The sequence below is a fragment of the Mugil cephalus genome, chromosome 17 (assembly GCF_022458985.1).
Source record: "Mugil cephalus isolate CIBA_MC_2020 chromosome 17, CIBA_Mcephalus_1.1, whole genome shotgun sequence".
NCBI classification, from domain to species: Eukaryota; Metazoa; Chordata; class Actinopteri; order Mugiliformes; family Mugilidae; genus Mugil; species Mugil cephalus.
Genome location: NC_061786.1, coordinates 1,281,630 through 1,294,230, shown reverse-complemented (window position 1 = coordinate 1,294,230; position 12,601 = coordinate 1,281,630). Strand labels below are relative to the sequence as shown.

At 39.7% G+C, this 12,601-nt stretch overlaps 1 protein-coding gene across 1 annotated transcript; it reads right to left on the bottom strand.

Annotated features, from left to right (window-relative positions):
- Window positions 1-3,252: 3,252 nt before the first annotated feature.
- On the bottom strand, window positions 3,253-12,429 carry ak7b (adenylate kinase 7b). Its single transcript, XM_047611304.1, has 18 exons — window positions 12,285-12,429; window positions 12,001-12,141; window positions 11,799-11,907; window positions 10,975-11,069; window positions 10,037-10,147; window positions 9,864-9,947; window positions 9,599-9,681; window positions 9,319-9,409; window positions 8,491-8,568; window positions 7,197-7,346; window positions 6,883-7,011; window positions 6,687-6,780; window positions 6,053-6,175; window positions 5,904-5,960; window positions 5,621-5,818; window positions 5,235-5,455; window positions 4,114-4,272; window positions 3,253-4,018 (listed from the first exon to the last, which is right to left on the bottom strand). Exons 1-18 carry the CDS (start codon window positions 12,369-12,371, stop codon window positions 3,974-3,976), a joined length of 2,055 nt encoding a protein of 684 aa, XP_047467260.1. The 5' UTR covers window positions 12,372-12,429; the 3' UTR covers window positions 3,253-3,973.
- Between the last annotated feature and the right edge of the window lie 172 nt (window positions 12,430-12,601).

The window sequence follows — 12,601 nt, the reverse complement described above, 5'->3', positions numbered from 1 at the left end:
TGATATTCAGAAGGAGACCCCCTGCTGAGACGCAAGGCAAACTGTTCCTTAGCAACAAAACACATTTTCCCTCACCGAATGCTCACAACGAGGCTGGTAGCAGCGTTTTTGGGAAGGTGTGTGTGTGTTGGTCAGTTTTTGTGTGTGTGTGTGTGTGTGTGTGCGTGGGTTCCTCTGATGACTTAGCCCGTGATGCGTGTGTCATTTTCTCTGGCTCTAAAAAGTACGTCTTGTGCATTTGCGTGCAGGTTAGTAGTTTATGTCTGCATTGGTGGGTGCCTGTGTTGGTCAGTCAGCCAGGTTGTCTGTGTTTGTCTGTCCGTTCTGTATGTGTGAGCATGGGTCCATGGATTAAGGGGTGTTAGGAAACAGTGACCAGCATCACTGAGAGTGGATTCAGTGGAGATGCTTCCACACACTCAGACATGCAAAGCTTACTGCTTCCGATGGCTTGTATGAGCGAAGATGGAGGGACAAATATGAACTGAAGCTAATGTTAAAGGTTATCAGTAATGTGTGATCCTTTGATATCACACTTAATCGTTCTTCATGGAAACATGTCAGTTCACCGCTAAATAAAAAACTGATATTCAATATTGTTGTTAGTAATTAGTAGAAGTCATCTTCTCAGGAAACAGTCAGTTTATACTGTTTCCTGAGAGTGCAGATCGAAGACTCAGATAAACTAGAAAACAGATGTGCACGTGTTACGCATGTACGTTGCATGTTCTGTCCATATTTCAAGTCCACATGGTCATTAATTTCCAGCGGTATATATGTACACATTAGCTGATGTCGAAAAGCTCTACATCACAAAGACCCATGTGTTTCTGCAGATGTGGCAAGTCTAATCTATGCACATGTAATAGCAAAAAAGGAAATGAAATGATCAGATATCCTTTTTGTCCACTGAGTGAGTCAAGCCACAAAATATCTATTATGTTAGAGTTAACAAAGCTCCTAGAGTGCCACATAAAACGTCATCCAAGTTTCTACACAAAGTAACGCTCTGTGTCAACATCAGTGTCACTGCTCTAAGCAGGAACTGTAAACTTGTGCTGAGTATTTGTTGTCACCATGCGCCCTGATACACATCATGCCTGAGGAAACAAAGAACCAGACATACGGGAGCTCAACATTCATATAGGTCCTGTTTCATTTGACTCAAAGGTTTCTATGACACATCCAAACAGTACAATTAAGTTGTAAAATAATTTATATATTCATAGATAAATGTATATATATTATACCATAAATAATGATAATAAAAAAGACAAACAAAAAAAAAACACACTAAAAACACAAAGACATCCCTTCATCACCACCTTTCCAGTGAAGGACTCCCTCCTGGCATCTAATAGCTGATCTGAGACTGACACCTAGTGGTACAACACTGCTGGTTAAACAGTCACAAGCGGAGGTTTTCCAGCTCTGTAAATGTAATCATAGCAGACATTAACTGACATGAAGCCCCTGAAGACCCTAACAGTTTGCTAAAACTTGTTCAGCTCTGCTCAAAGAGAGAAAGCATGAATCCAGATGGCTACGGTTTAGTGAGATTATTTATTGCTTAGAAGTTTTCCAAAGAAAATAGACAAAGGAGAGGGCTTATGGATGTGCATATATCAATGGTAGCACTAACACCAAAACAGGATACAAACAGAGTAGCTATGGATGAGATTTATGTATAGAATTATTTTGAAGTTTTTTTATTGGTCTTTAGTGCCTTTATTGGATGGCTGTAATTGGAAAGATACAGGAAGTAATGAGGGCAAAGAAGAGGGACAGCAAGCAGTAACATTTATAGAGTCTATGGGGTGTCTCCTCAACCAGGTGAGCATTAACACTAATTTCATTTAACAGCATTTAACAGTATGCACAGTTTCAGACCAAACCTATCCCAGTAGTTAAGTGAATGTCTTCTTAAGGACCGGTTCAGCTGTTGACATTAAATCCAGGCGTCTCCATGTGACGTCCATGCTACTTGAAAACTGCAGGTCTAGCTGGAGAGCAGAGCAGGGACGCCTCTCCTAACAGCTCTGTGGTTAGCACTGATGCCTCCCAGCGAGAAGATCCAGGTTCAGGTCCGGCACAGGCCTTTCTGGGTGGTTGGTACATTTAATGAACTCAAAACCCAGCGAGGTGTGAAGGTGCAGTATCATTAGTACTATGCTGAGTGTACTGCTTTAGTCATGCTAACTGTTACTGAATAGTAATAGAAAGTGGACCTGGAACTGTTGTGGGCCAGCATCAGACATAAGGGTTCATCCATGTGAGCTGGCTTCTGCCACTTGCCTTGTTTTTATTTCTATGATTTTAATGTAATTTTATGTATGTCTTTGCCTTTGTGAAGCACTTTGAATCGCCTTGTGAGCAGTTCTATACAAATAAACTTGCCTGGCCAGTGTTCTCTTGTTGCTTGCTTGCGCTGCTCTGGGGTCTAGATCTTAGGGAACTGTGAAACTTCTTGAGACAATATTTATAGTTTTTATGCTTTATAGTGTAAATGCAACTGAACTGAAATTGAATACAGTTGCAAATGTGAGAGGGGGTTTGGGCAGTCCCTGCTGGACACACAGCAACAAGAGGCCATTTAGGTAAACAGCAGCAACTTTGGTGACCTTAATCATATGTTGTGTACCGGTTCTTGATTTGAAACAGGAGGTAAAAAGAATTCATGCTGCTCAGTCTCCACAGGGGAGAATAGTAGCGAGCTGTGCACGGCAGTAATAAACTGCGCTGAGTGTTGGACCAGCTGTGTTCCTCATAACATCTGCAGCATGTCAACTCAAGGCACTGACTCAGCACAAACATGCTCCATTAGGCTGCTGAAGCTAAGCATGAAGATTCTTCAGAGTTGATGGCTGGACGTGTTCAAGTTCACTGTCCACCTGTAAATTCTTAAAATTATGCACTCTGCATTGCACTGCCTTTGTTGTGATGTTGGTGGAAGTGGGACTCATTAGATCAGAAATACTTTTTTTTTCAGTCGTCGGCAACCCAGTGATGATGTTGCCAGTTTAGTGTGAGATTTACTATCATAGGTTACCTACATCTCACATCTATGAAAGGAAGACAAGAGGATAGATTTCACAGCTAACAAATTAGTTTTTGGTTCAAATTAATTATCATCCTTTTGTCTGTTTGGTCTGATTTATGTCCACTGGGGTGAAAACTCCAAAAAGACTACTCATCAAATTACTGCAAGCTCCGTGCCACTAACAAAGATAGAAAATCACACAAGACTATGAGGATATTGTATTGTGTCATATTTATTGTCAAAATGTGTGTTTCACTTTCAGTAGGACCGTCTCCAAGTTGCATTTGTACCTGGGACTCACAGATGGTGCAGTCAAATTGTCTTGCAGCCGTTTGCGTCACAACGTTTCCCAAATAAACCCAACTAATTTCCCCATGCGGTGATTACGTATGTACAATGAAATAATGTGGTGTTCTGTCACAAACAATTATGTACACTTTGGAGTTGCGAGTGGCAACATGAGAGAGCCACAAATTAGCTGCCATTTGTAACATTTATCCTTCCTGGATATCTGAAGCCAATTCAAAGCAATTATGACACGAGCGTGTCTACTTTGGAGTTTACCAAGTTCATTAAGCAAATTAACTTCCTAATTAGCTTTTGGCTCCATACACACTTTTAACCGCATTTTGGGGTGCTTTTAAGTAATGGCCAGCACACAAGAGCCCAAACAAAGCAGCGTATAAATACAACAGGGGCAGAAGAATGGGCCACATACAAATTAGACCTAATCAAAATCCCAGCATGACCTGAGGGACACTTGGCATGAGATGACTGATACTGTGACAAGTCTCAAACTCCAGGAGGGTTTTCCTCTAACAGAAAAGCTGCATGTATTTGACTTAGTATCCCAAAAAAACACAGATATTTAGAGAAAAAATTATTTTTGTATTAGCTGAACATCATATGTGGATGTGCCGACAACAAATAATCTTAATGTGAGTAGTCAAAAGGGTTGTGTTTGAACAAGTACTCCGCCTGGAACAAGATAATCCAAAACACATCATCATGATTAAAATCTGGGGTGACCAAATACTAAAACCAAGTAATAACAAACGGAGAGAGGTACATACCAGGAATTCCACAGGGTCCTGTGGTTGAGCTCTGCAGCATTCAATGAGACCCTGGTTCAGTGTTGGCATGACGTGTTCCATCAGATAGTTTCTCATAGGGACTGACTGGGCCTCCAGCTGCTCCTCATCCTGTTGCTTTGCCTTCTCCAAACTCTTAGACTGGAAACAAACACCATATTTCCAGCATGGGTACCATATTATTCAAAACAAAGGTCAGGGTGAGTATAACGCTGGTGCTAACAGAAAAATTGTGTATACACAAACACGAAGTACAAAATGAACTGAATTGGGTCTGTAAAATATGTTGAATGGCATTTGGTTCAGGTGGCAGAAAGCACCTCGCATAACAGCTCTGTTGTAATTGGTATGTGTGACTGGGTGAATTAGAAACACCTTTAGACTCTAAGAGGCCTGAAACTGATATCTCTTCTCTCTTTCTTGCAATGTCACCAAGTTCCCAAATGAAGAAAATTAGCATTCTAACTTTAACTGATGGAAAATGTAGGTGAGGAGCATTTAATAATAATAATAACAATAATAATAATAATACCCAGAATGGCTTCACTATTTTATAATTGAATTTTATTATAAATTCTGTTCCAAGTCACAGAAAACACATTTTTTTATTCCAGCTGTAGTGATCTGCTTAGAGACTGGAGACGTCTCCAGATCATTAAAAAATATGGGTCTCAACCAGAATCAAGCACATAATGTATGCAGTTTTTTTGCTTAAGGTTGGTACAAGAACTCGCCTGTTGCCTGCAATGATTTCTAAATCGGTGGCTACCATGTACAATAGTTAAAAACTGTAGACAGGCTACCAGCAAATGCTAAGTGTCACAGTAAATGGATGGGCAACAGCCAGCAGTGATAAATGTCCAAATAAAAATAATCGCAATGCAGCAGAGATGTGTTATGATTGTTAAAAAATCTTTGGCACAGTGACATCAGTAAGTGTCCTGAACCATCTGTTCTGAGTATATCTAGACCTCATGCCTGATGTTGCTTTCATTGGATTTTGTGAAAGCCACTGCCTAGTGTTAAGGTAGCCATTCCAGCAGCTCTCTCATATCACTGGCTTTTCAATGTGAGATAATTTACATATTCTTTTCTCGACCTACCCACTCCTCCCAGCGTGCAGCCCTACACCTGGCCTCTTCGGCCTCCCTCTGCTCCTCCTCTGCCTTTTCCTGGGCCTCTTTTCTCATCCTCTCCTCAGTTTTCCTCCTCTCTTCCGCCTCCACCTCGTGACTGTAAGGACCATAATTCCTTGGAGGGCCCACTGTGTTAAAGATCTTCTGCATCAGGAACAAGCAGTCAGGTTCGTCGTTGCTGGTGATCTCTAGAGAGTGACACACAACACAGCAACATTTAGTAGTTGAGAGTAAAGAATTCATTGAGTTTAATTGATTTTCATATGTATGACTCTCCAGTATTCAAGGCTAATTAGTCACAAACATCTCCCTTCTTCAATCCCACACACAATGAAGCCATGCATTGGGGTTACCAAGGTACAAAGGCATGATGTCCAGCTCAATAAAGTAGTTGACAACCGTTTCTTCCTCCAAGTTGCTCTCTCTGTATGTGGCCAGCTGCTTCATGAAGTGCTCCGGCTCATAGTTGCACTCCTTCACCAGCCTTTCAGACAGGTTGATCACTCGATCTGTCAAGAAGGCGTCTGATGCATCCAGGCACAACACAAACTCTGAGGCAGACAAAGAGAAATACTCTCTAGGTTGACATGGTTTAGCTTAAATAACAGTATTATAATGACAGTCCACCTCAGTGACCTGGTACAGATGTCTTGCTGAATGAAGACATCTGAGATGTTCCATCATGTTCTTCAGCTGAAGAAGGAAGACAACACATGTACACATGTTATAGTGATGGATTGAGTGGTGCTATAACACACAGAGGAACCTTTCTGTCAGCGTCTCACCATGGAAGAGCTCTTTAGCTTGTTCATATGTTCTGGGAAAATCATCCAGAACAAAACCCTGGTTTTTGCACGGGTTAGACATCAGTTTATCCTTCAAAACTTTCAGCTGGTCATCTGAAACATCTGTGAAACAGACAACATCATAATGTGGACACATGATCTTAAACTGATTTATTGTTTAACTGTGAGGTAGAACTTTCCCATATCTATCCCCGCATCTATTAATATGATTTTAAATGATTATTGTCTCCCATTATAGCTCCCTGCCTCGTAGATGTCTCTCCTATTAAACTCAAAAACACCTGTTTTTAGTACTTTCCTAAGGGTTCATCCATGTGAGCTGGCTTCTGCCACTTGCCTTGTTTTTATTTCTATGATTTTAATGTAATTTTATGTATGTCTTTGCCTTTGTGAAGCACTTTGAATCGCCTTGTGAGCAGTTCCTAGTACTTTTCCTTCTGATCCCTGGCCCTGGCTCCCAGGGATCAGAAGGAAAAGTACTAGGAACTTATTCATTGCTCGAATATCCAATTTCAAATCCATAAGTTTTTTTTGAGTGTATGTATTTTTGGGCATTATGCTGTACGGGACTTTATCCCAACAGTTAGAAAAACATTCAGTTACTGGCCCATACCTCCATTCTGTTCCATACTGTATTTCAAGCTAGTGAGCAGCTCCTGGGACTCTGAGTCCCAGGCATTTGGATCACCATGCTTCATTGCATCTTCCTAAATGTAGGGATTGTGAAGACAAAAAACAAAATAAAGTATCCACTGCGGCATTCATTACAATGCATTAGAAAGATACAAGAAGCATATGAGAGAGCGTACCATTTGGGAGATGGTCTCAGAGATGGTGTCCTTCAGTGTGACGTGATGGAGCTTATAGTGTTCACAGATCTGTTTGGACATCATGCTTTTCCCCACTGCAGGAGGTCCCAGTACACACAGACGTATAGGCTAAAGAAGACACACTACACAGATTATCTGGCACGACTTAATGAGAAGAACCATGATAAATACTAATATAGAGTTTATATTTTCAGAAACAGGAGGAGCAGCAACACTGTGCTGTTACCAATTAAATTTTAATTTCGTTCGTTATTCCATTAACATCACTTCCTGGTGTCTACTATAGTGCCTACCAGCAGACCTCGGGTCCTCCGGTACTCTTCCACCACCAGCTCTATGTTCTCCACCAGACCAAACTCATACAACCAGTTGATAGAGAACAGTTTCTTGATGTAAGCAGCCTCCATGTGAAGGTTGACCAGCATGGAATAAGTCTCCATTACCTGTTAAGCAGAGACATTGTTGTCAAAAGCCCTGAAAGCTACAGCATAGACTTTTTATTTTTCGTCTGTCTTTTTTTATCACGAGGTGAAGGTTTAGTTATTGATGAGATATATTTTTACTTGAGACTGAATAAACAGTTGCCTATTTTCAGATAAAGCAGTTACGAAGCAACATGATCTTTCTTTGGGAGTGTTCTTTGTGTCCACCTGAAGAATCTCAAGCCAATATTTATTCTCTTTTAGGTCACCACCTAGGTGTGGGAGCCACACTCACTCCCTCACCTACCAGGTCGGCTCTTTGTTTATTGATTTGAATATGTACTTTGAATTGCTTAACTGAATATGGATCATGTTTAGTTGAGATAATATATTTTTCTTCCAAACATGTTTCCTTGGTGTTGTCATCATTCTCTCTTTTGGAGGTTTTCCTGTTTGGAGCTGGTGCTCAAGAAGCAAACACCACATATCCATCAGGTGCTTCCTATCAGGACTGCACAATCTAGTATTTAAAACGGAAGAGAGGGAGATTGCTTTCTTTTGTATTTTGTTTCCTGTTAAGGCTAGTAACATTCATTTAAGATTAAAATATTTGTTTTTTTTTTCCCGTGTGCTTGGGTATAAGATCCTATAAGATCTTTAACATCCAGCATCACTGTTGCCAGGTTGTATTTTCACTGATTTATTTATTTGGTATTAAAAATCAGAGCTCTGAATTCTGCTGTTTCATGGTCATCATTCTTCTTCAAAAGGCTGTTTCATTCTGTGGGATAAAAAAATATCTGTCTCTATAGCTGATAAATGCTCAACTGTGTTCATGAGCTTTTTTCTGACTGTTTCTCCCTGCTGTTTGTGGCTGAGCAGGTAGAGTACAATTGTGTTTACTCATTCTCCAAAACAGCTGTAAGTGAGAGGATTCACCCTAGTTCACCATAAAGCTTCACAAACCAGAAGCAGTGTAGATTCAGCAGGAAGTTCTGGTAAGAAGATCACCGGTTATCAGTATGAGTTTGATATGAATTTCCTCAAATACTGTAGTTCTTGCAAAGAAATTAACTGAAGGCACATTTTGATTCGTCAGTAGTTCACTGATACATGATAATGACGTGTTACAGTACAGTAAGTGTAATATTAAGGCACAACGTACACTTAAGTCCTGTATGAGGAAGGCTTCTTCAAATGGCTTTTTCTGCATCTTCCCTGGTCCAAGAACAGTGGAAACCACCTGGTGGAGAAACAACTCACATATCACTATAAAATTACAACACAGTTCCCTTCCCCATCAGTGTATAAAAAGATTTTTTTGTATGTGTGAAAAATAAAATTGATTAGTGCTTCTTCCAGATGTGTTTTAAATGTAACAGCATCAGTCTTGTCACACATGAGGTGTCCCCTGAGCTGCGAGTGAAGAAGGAGGTTGGGGTCGGCAGTGCCGTCTGTATTCACGGGGAACGCAAGGTCTTTGGCGGCAGAATCAAGGGACTGTGTGCGCTTGATGGGACCCAGAGGGAGTGTGTCATTAGAAGGGCTTTGGAGACCTGGTTCATAGGACCACAGTACGTCTGTGCCGGGCTTCAGGACACATGGGTGGACATGTACTGTTGCCGTTTACATTCCTCCCTCAGCGACAAGGAAAGACCATGCGATGACATGATCCATGCCGCTGTTGCTATGCAACTGGCCAAACAACCACATCACCTTGTGACACTGTTTTGTAAGTGTAAATTTTTTTGATTACACTGTTCATTTTATTTTGCTAGATAATACTTTTTTATTTTACTTTAATTTTATTTTATCTTTCTTGTGGTTTTTAAGAGTGTTTACTTTTATGTTCAACAATGCTACAGTGACAAAGTAATTTCCCTTGTCTGTCTAAGTCTAAGTCTACACAATGTTAACTAAGTTTATTGCAGTATTAACTAGTTCACAAGGATCTGGTTCTGATTTCTGAATCTTGATTAGCCACTGCACACACCTTCACAATTTCCTCCATCGTGTTTCTGGAAGAGTCCACAGCTAGCAGGTAATATGGCCTGGGCTGACGTTCAATCACATTCAGAACCACACTGGAACACACAGAGAAAAATCTAGAGGTTAGAGAAAATTATCATTCTCAGGTTTTCATCAGACATTCAGTCATGCTGTCAGGGCTTTAACTGGCAGAAGTTCTATCAACGTTCCAGTGTCTTCAAGTCAACAGGGGATCCATATTCTAGGCAGCTGTTTAAAACAGAAACATTTAGAGTGAATCAAACCTTGCTAGGTCTTTGATATGAATTGTGGGAACAATGTTCTTGCCATCTCCAAAGATAGATATTTCATGCCCCAGCCATGATTTCTGAAAATGTAGATAACTGATATTAGTTACACATACATATAATATAATGTTAGTCCATCTGACACATATAATAATAATTCTTATTATTAAACAGCTACTCAATTCCCTTTTGTCCTATTCATTATTTTTCCTTTAATATCCAATGACTGTGAACTTTCAAAATGCCATTTGGCAAATATTACCTTGAAAAAGCAGTGGAAAATCTGTTCCCCCATCCCATACTGAAGTCCTGACGCCACCACATAGGTGGAGAGCAGCGCTCTGTTCTGAAAGCAACAGCCATGCAACAATGTGATACCTCTCAAGTGCTTCTGTTTTCAATGCAAAATATAAAAAAAGGTAAGAGTTTACTCACAGTTTTGCCCATTTTGACTACTCTCTTTTCTAAGTCAATGTGTTGTTTGAAGTAGAAATGTGGTCTTCTGCTTGTGAAATTTTCATCAGTTAAAGGAAGCTCAAGATCATCCTGTTGCACATCACAGACCATAACAAAAGGTACCATGCTTTAACATAAACAGACTTGTTGATGAGTAAACAGACCCATAACATTGGAAAAATAATTAATTATCATTTTTAGTTACTTAAAACAATTCTGATTGCTAAAAACCTTTGTGTAGAAGAAGTTTTTATGTTCTTAGTTTTTACAGCATTCAAAAGTATACTGTGGACTTTTGACATGATCAAATACAGACTCCAAGTCCAAGGCTCCAGGTTCCAATTATTTTTCAAATTGAGCCACTAATTCGTTTTTATTTAGGGCACTGATGTTGTTATTCAGTACCTGCTTTATGGTACCTGGAAAACAAATTGCAGACTCTTGGTCTTGCTTTGTGATTTTTAACTCCTAATTCCCATACATACCAAGGCCTACAGCATGGTCTGTCTATGGTGATATAAAGTGCTGGATATACATTATATCATATTTAATTTCTCTTGAAATTACAAAAAAAAATCATAACTAATATTACATATTTTTACTTTTAAAACATTAAAATTGGTGACAACTCTGATAACAAATGTATTTTATTTTACAAGCAAAAACATCGACACATATGTAAAATGTTGACTAGTGTGGGTTAATGTAACACTCTAAATGTCATACAAGTTTGTGCTTCATTCAGATCCAGATTTTATTTTGATTTTCATAGACAACATAGCATGTGATATGCCTCAAAATAAAAACACTATTGCTGAAATAAAGCAAAACCTGTTTTGTTCATAACATTATAATGTGGATGACATGGACTCCTACACAAGACAAATATTCCAGTTATGTAAGCCTGAACCACTTACAGGATCAACTGGCTTGCTGCAGGCCCAGGTCATCACCGTGGAGACAAGAATGAACATCTTTGGGGCAGAGAAAGTACCTATTTCATTGTGGAGAGCTGTAAATAAAACACAAAACAAGTTGTTAATAACTAGCTTAATTCATTATTGTATTGCTGTGTCTAATTCTTAGCGGTTCAATGCTTTTCAGGTCTGCATGTGAGGGCCCTCACCCAACACATTGCTTGTTTCTGGTAAAGAGGTTGCTTATATTACTTATATTTTATTTTTATCTTATTCTATTTTTCTTTTTACTTGTGGTTCTTAAGAGTGTTTCTGTTATGTGCTACTAAGCTACTGTGACCAAGTAGTTTCCCTAGTCTAAAGCAAGATATGCTCCATGTTTTAAATTCATCAATACAGCTTTCTGCCTCGATGGCAGTTTTGCATACCATTTCTCAGTCAGGAAAACATCAGGTGTAACAGTGCCTCGAGTGTATTTCTAAGTCGGCAAACAAATAATTAGATGCAACACTGTCTCAACTGTCCATTTTTTCCACATGTACCAGTTTCACAAAGGAATCTAAAAAACATGTCTTACTATAATGTGGTGAAGAGGTAAAGTGCACAGGCATAACAGATTAAGACTCACATCCTAACACTAGTGAACAGTAACAAAAGTGCACGGCAGATGAGAGAATTTACTAGTATTGAAAAAGGAATAAAATTAAATAGTGTTCACAGACATAGCAAGTTTTTCTTTGATGTGTATAGTATTTCAAATAAAATAAATGCTGGCAGAGAGCAGAAAATCAACATGAACCCTTATGAGGCTGAGGACTGCCTACCTGAAACAGCCCAGAGGGCTTCTTCCACCTGATCGGCATGCTGGGTAATGTTGTAGAGAACAACATCACAGTGCATCAGCTTTGAAAGCAGCGTCGTCCTGTCCGGTTGCTAGCAAACAATGAAATTGCATCTCATTTTAAAATCGCCTAAACTGCCCGTACATCACTTCTTTATAGCGCAGCTTTTGATTACTTTACTTACAAAATAGCTCTCCAGTATGCGCGGTGTGTTCGCGTTCGTTCGGTCAATAACTGTTCCAACGATCTGAAAAGCTCTCGCATCGCTGGGGCCCATCGCTTCCTCGTTATCAACAGGTGCTTCAGCCACACATTCAGACAAGAGCTGCAAACAGGATAAAGTAGCCAACATCTGACCTTCTGATCACACCTGTTAACTACCACCAGTGCGTTTTAGCGAGACAACCTTCACTGTTTGACAAATAAAGTCAAACCACCGCTCAGACTTTTATAAAAATGGAACATTACCTTGGCAATGCATTTCGATGCGTATGTGTCTACGTTGTTTATAAAAACTCTTTTAGGCGAGGGTATATATTTGTCTTTTTCCGCCATGTTGCCCGTGCTGTTGGTATCCTGTTGCCATGGAGATGCAATAGAACACCAACCCCAAGGGGAACGTGGTCGTGACCGCTATGCTCGCGACCCGTCGCGCGTTCTCGCCGTGAATAACGACACTCTTAAAACAACGGCCCAAGACATTTTTTTTCAGGAAACACAAAACAATTTAACCAAATACTAAATATACGATATTTACTTTTAAATATCATTTTGTAAAAATATTA

Excerpts from the sequence above, each read along its gene's own strand:
- ak7b (XM_047611304.1), bottom strand. The coding sequence starts at position 12,371 with ATGGCGGAAAAAGACAAATATATACCCTCGCCTAAAAGAGTTTTTATA. Across the intron at positions 12,142-12,284 it reads CATCGAAATGCATTGCCAAG|CTCTTGTCTGAATGTGTGGC; the intron begins GTAATGTTCCAT and ends TCCTGTTTGCAG. Across the intron at positions 4,019-4,113 it reads AGGACCCTGTGGAATTCCTG|GCGGAGTACTTGTTCAAACA; the intron begins GTATGTACCTCT and ends ATCTTGTTCCAG.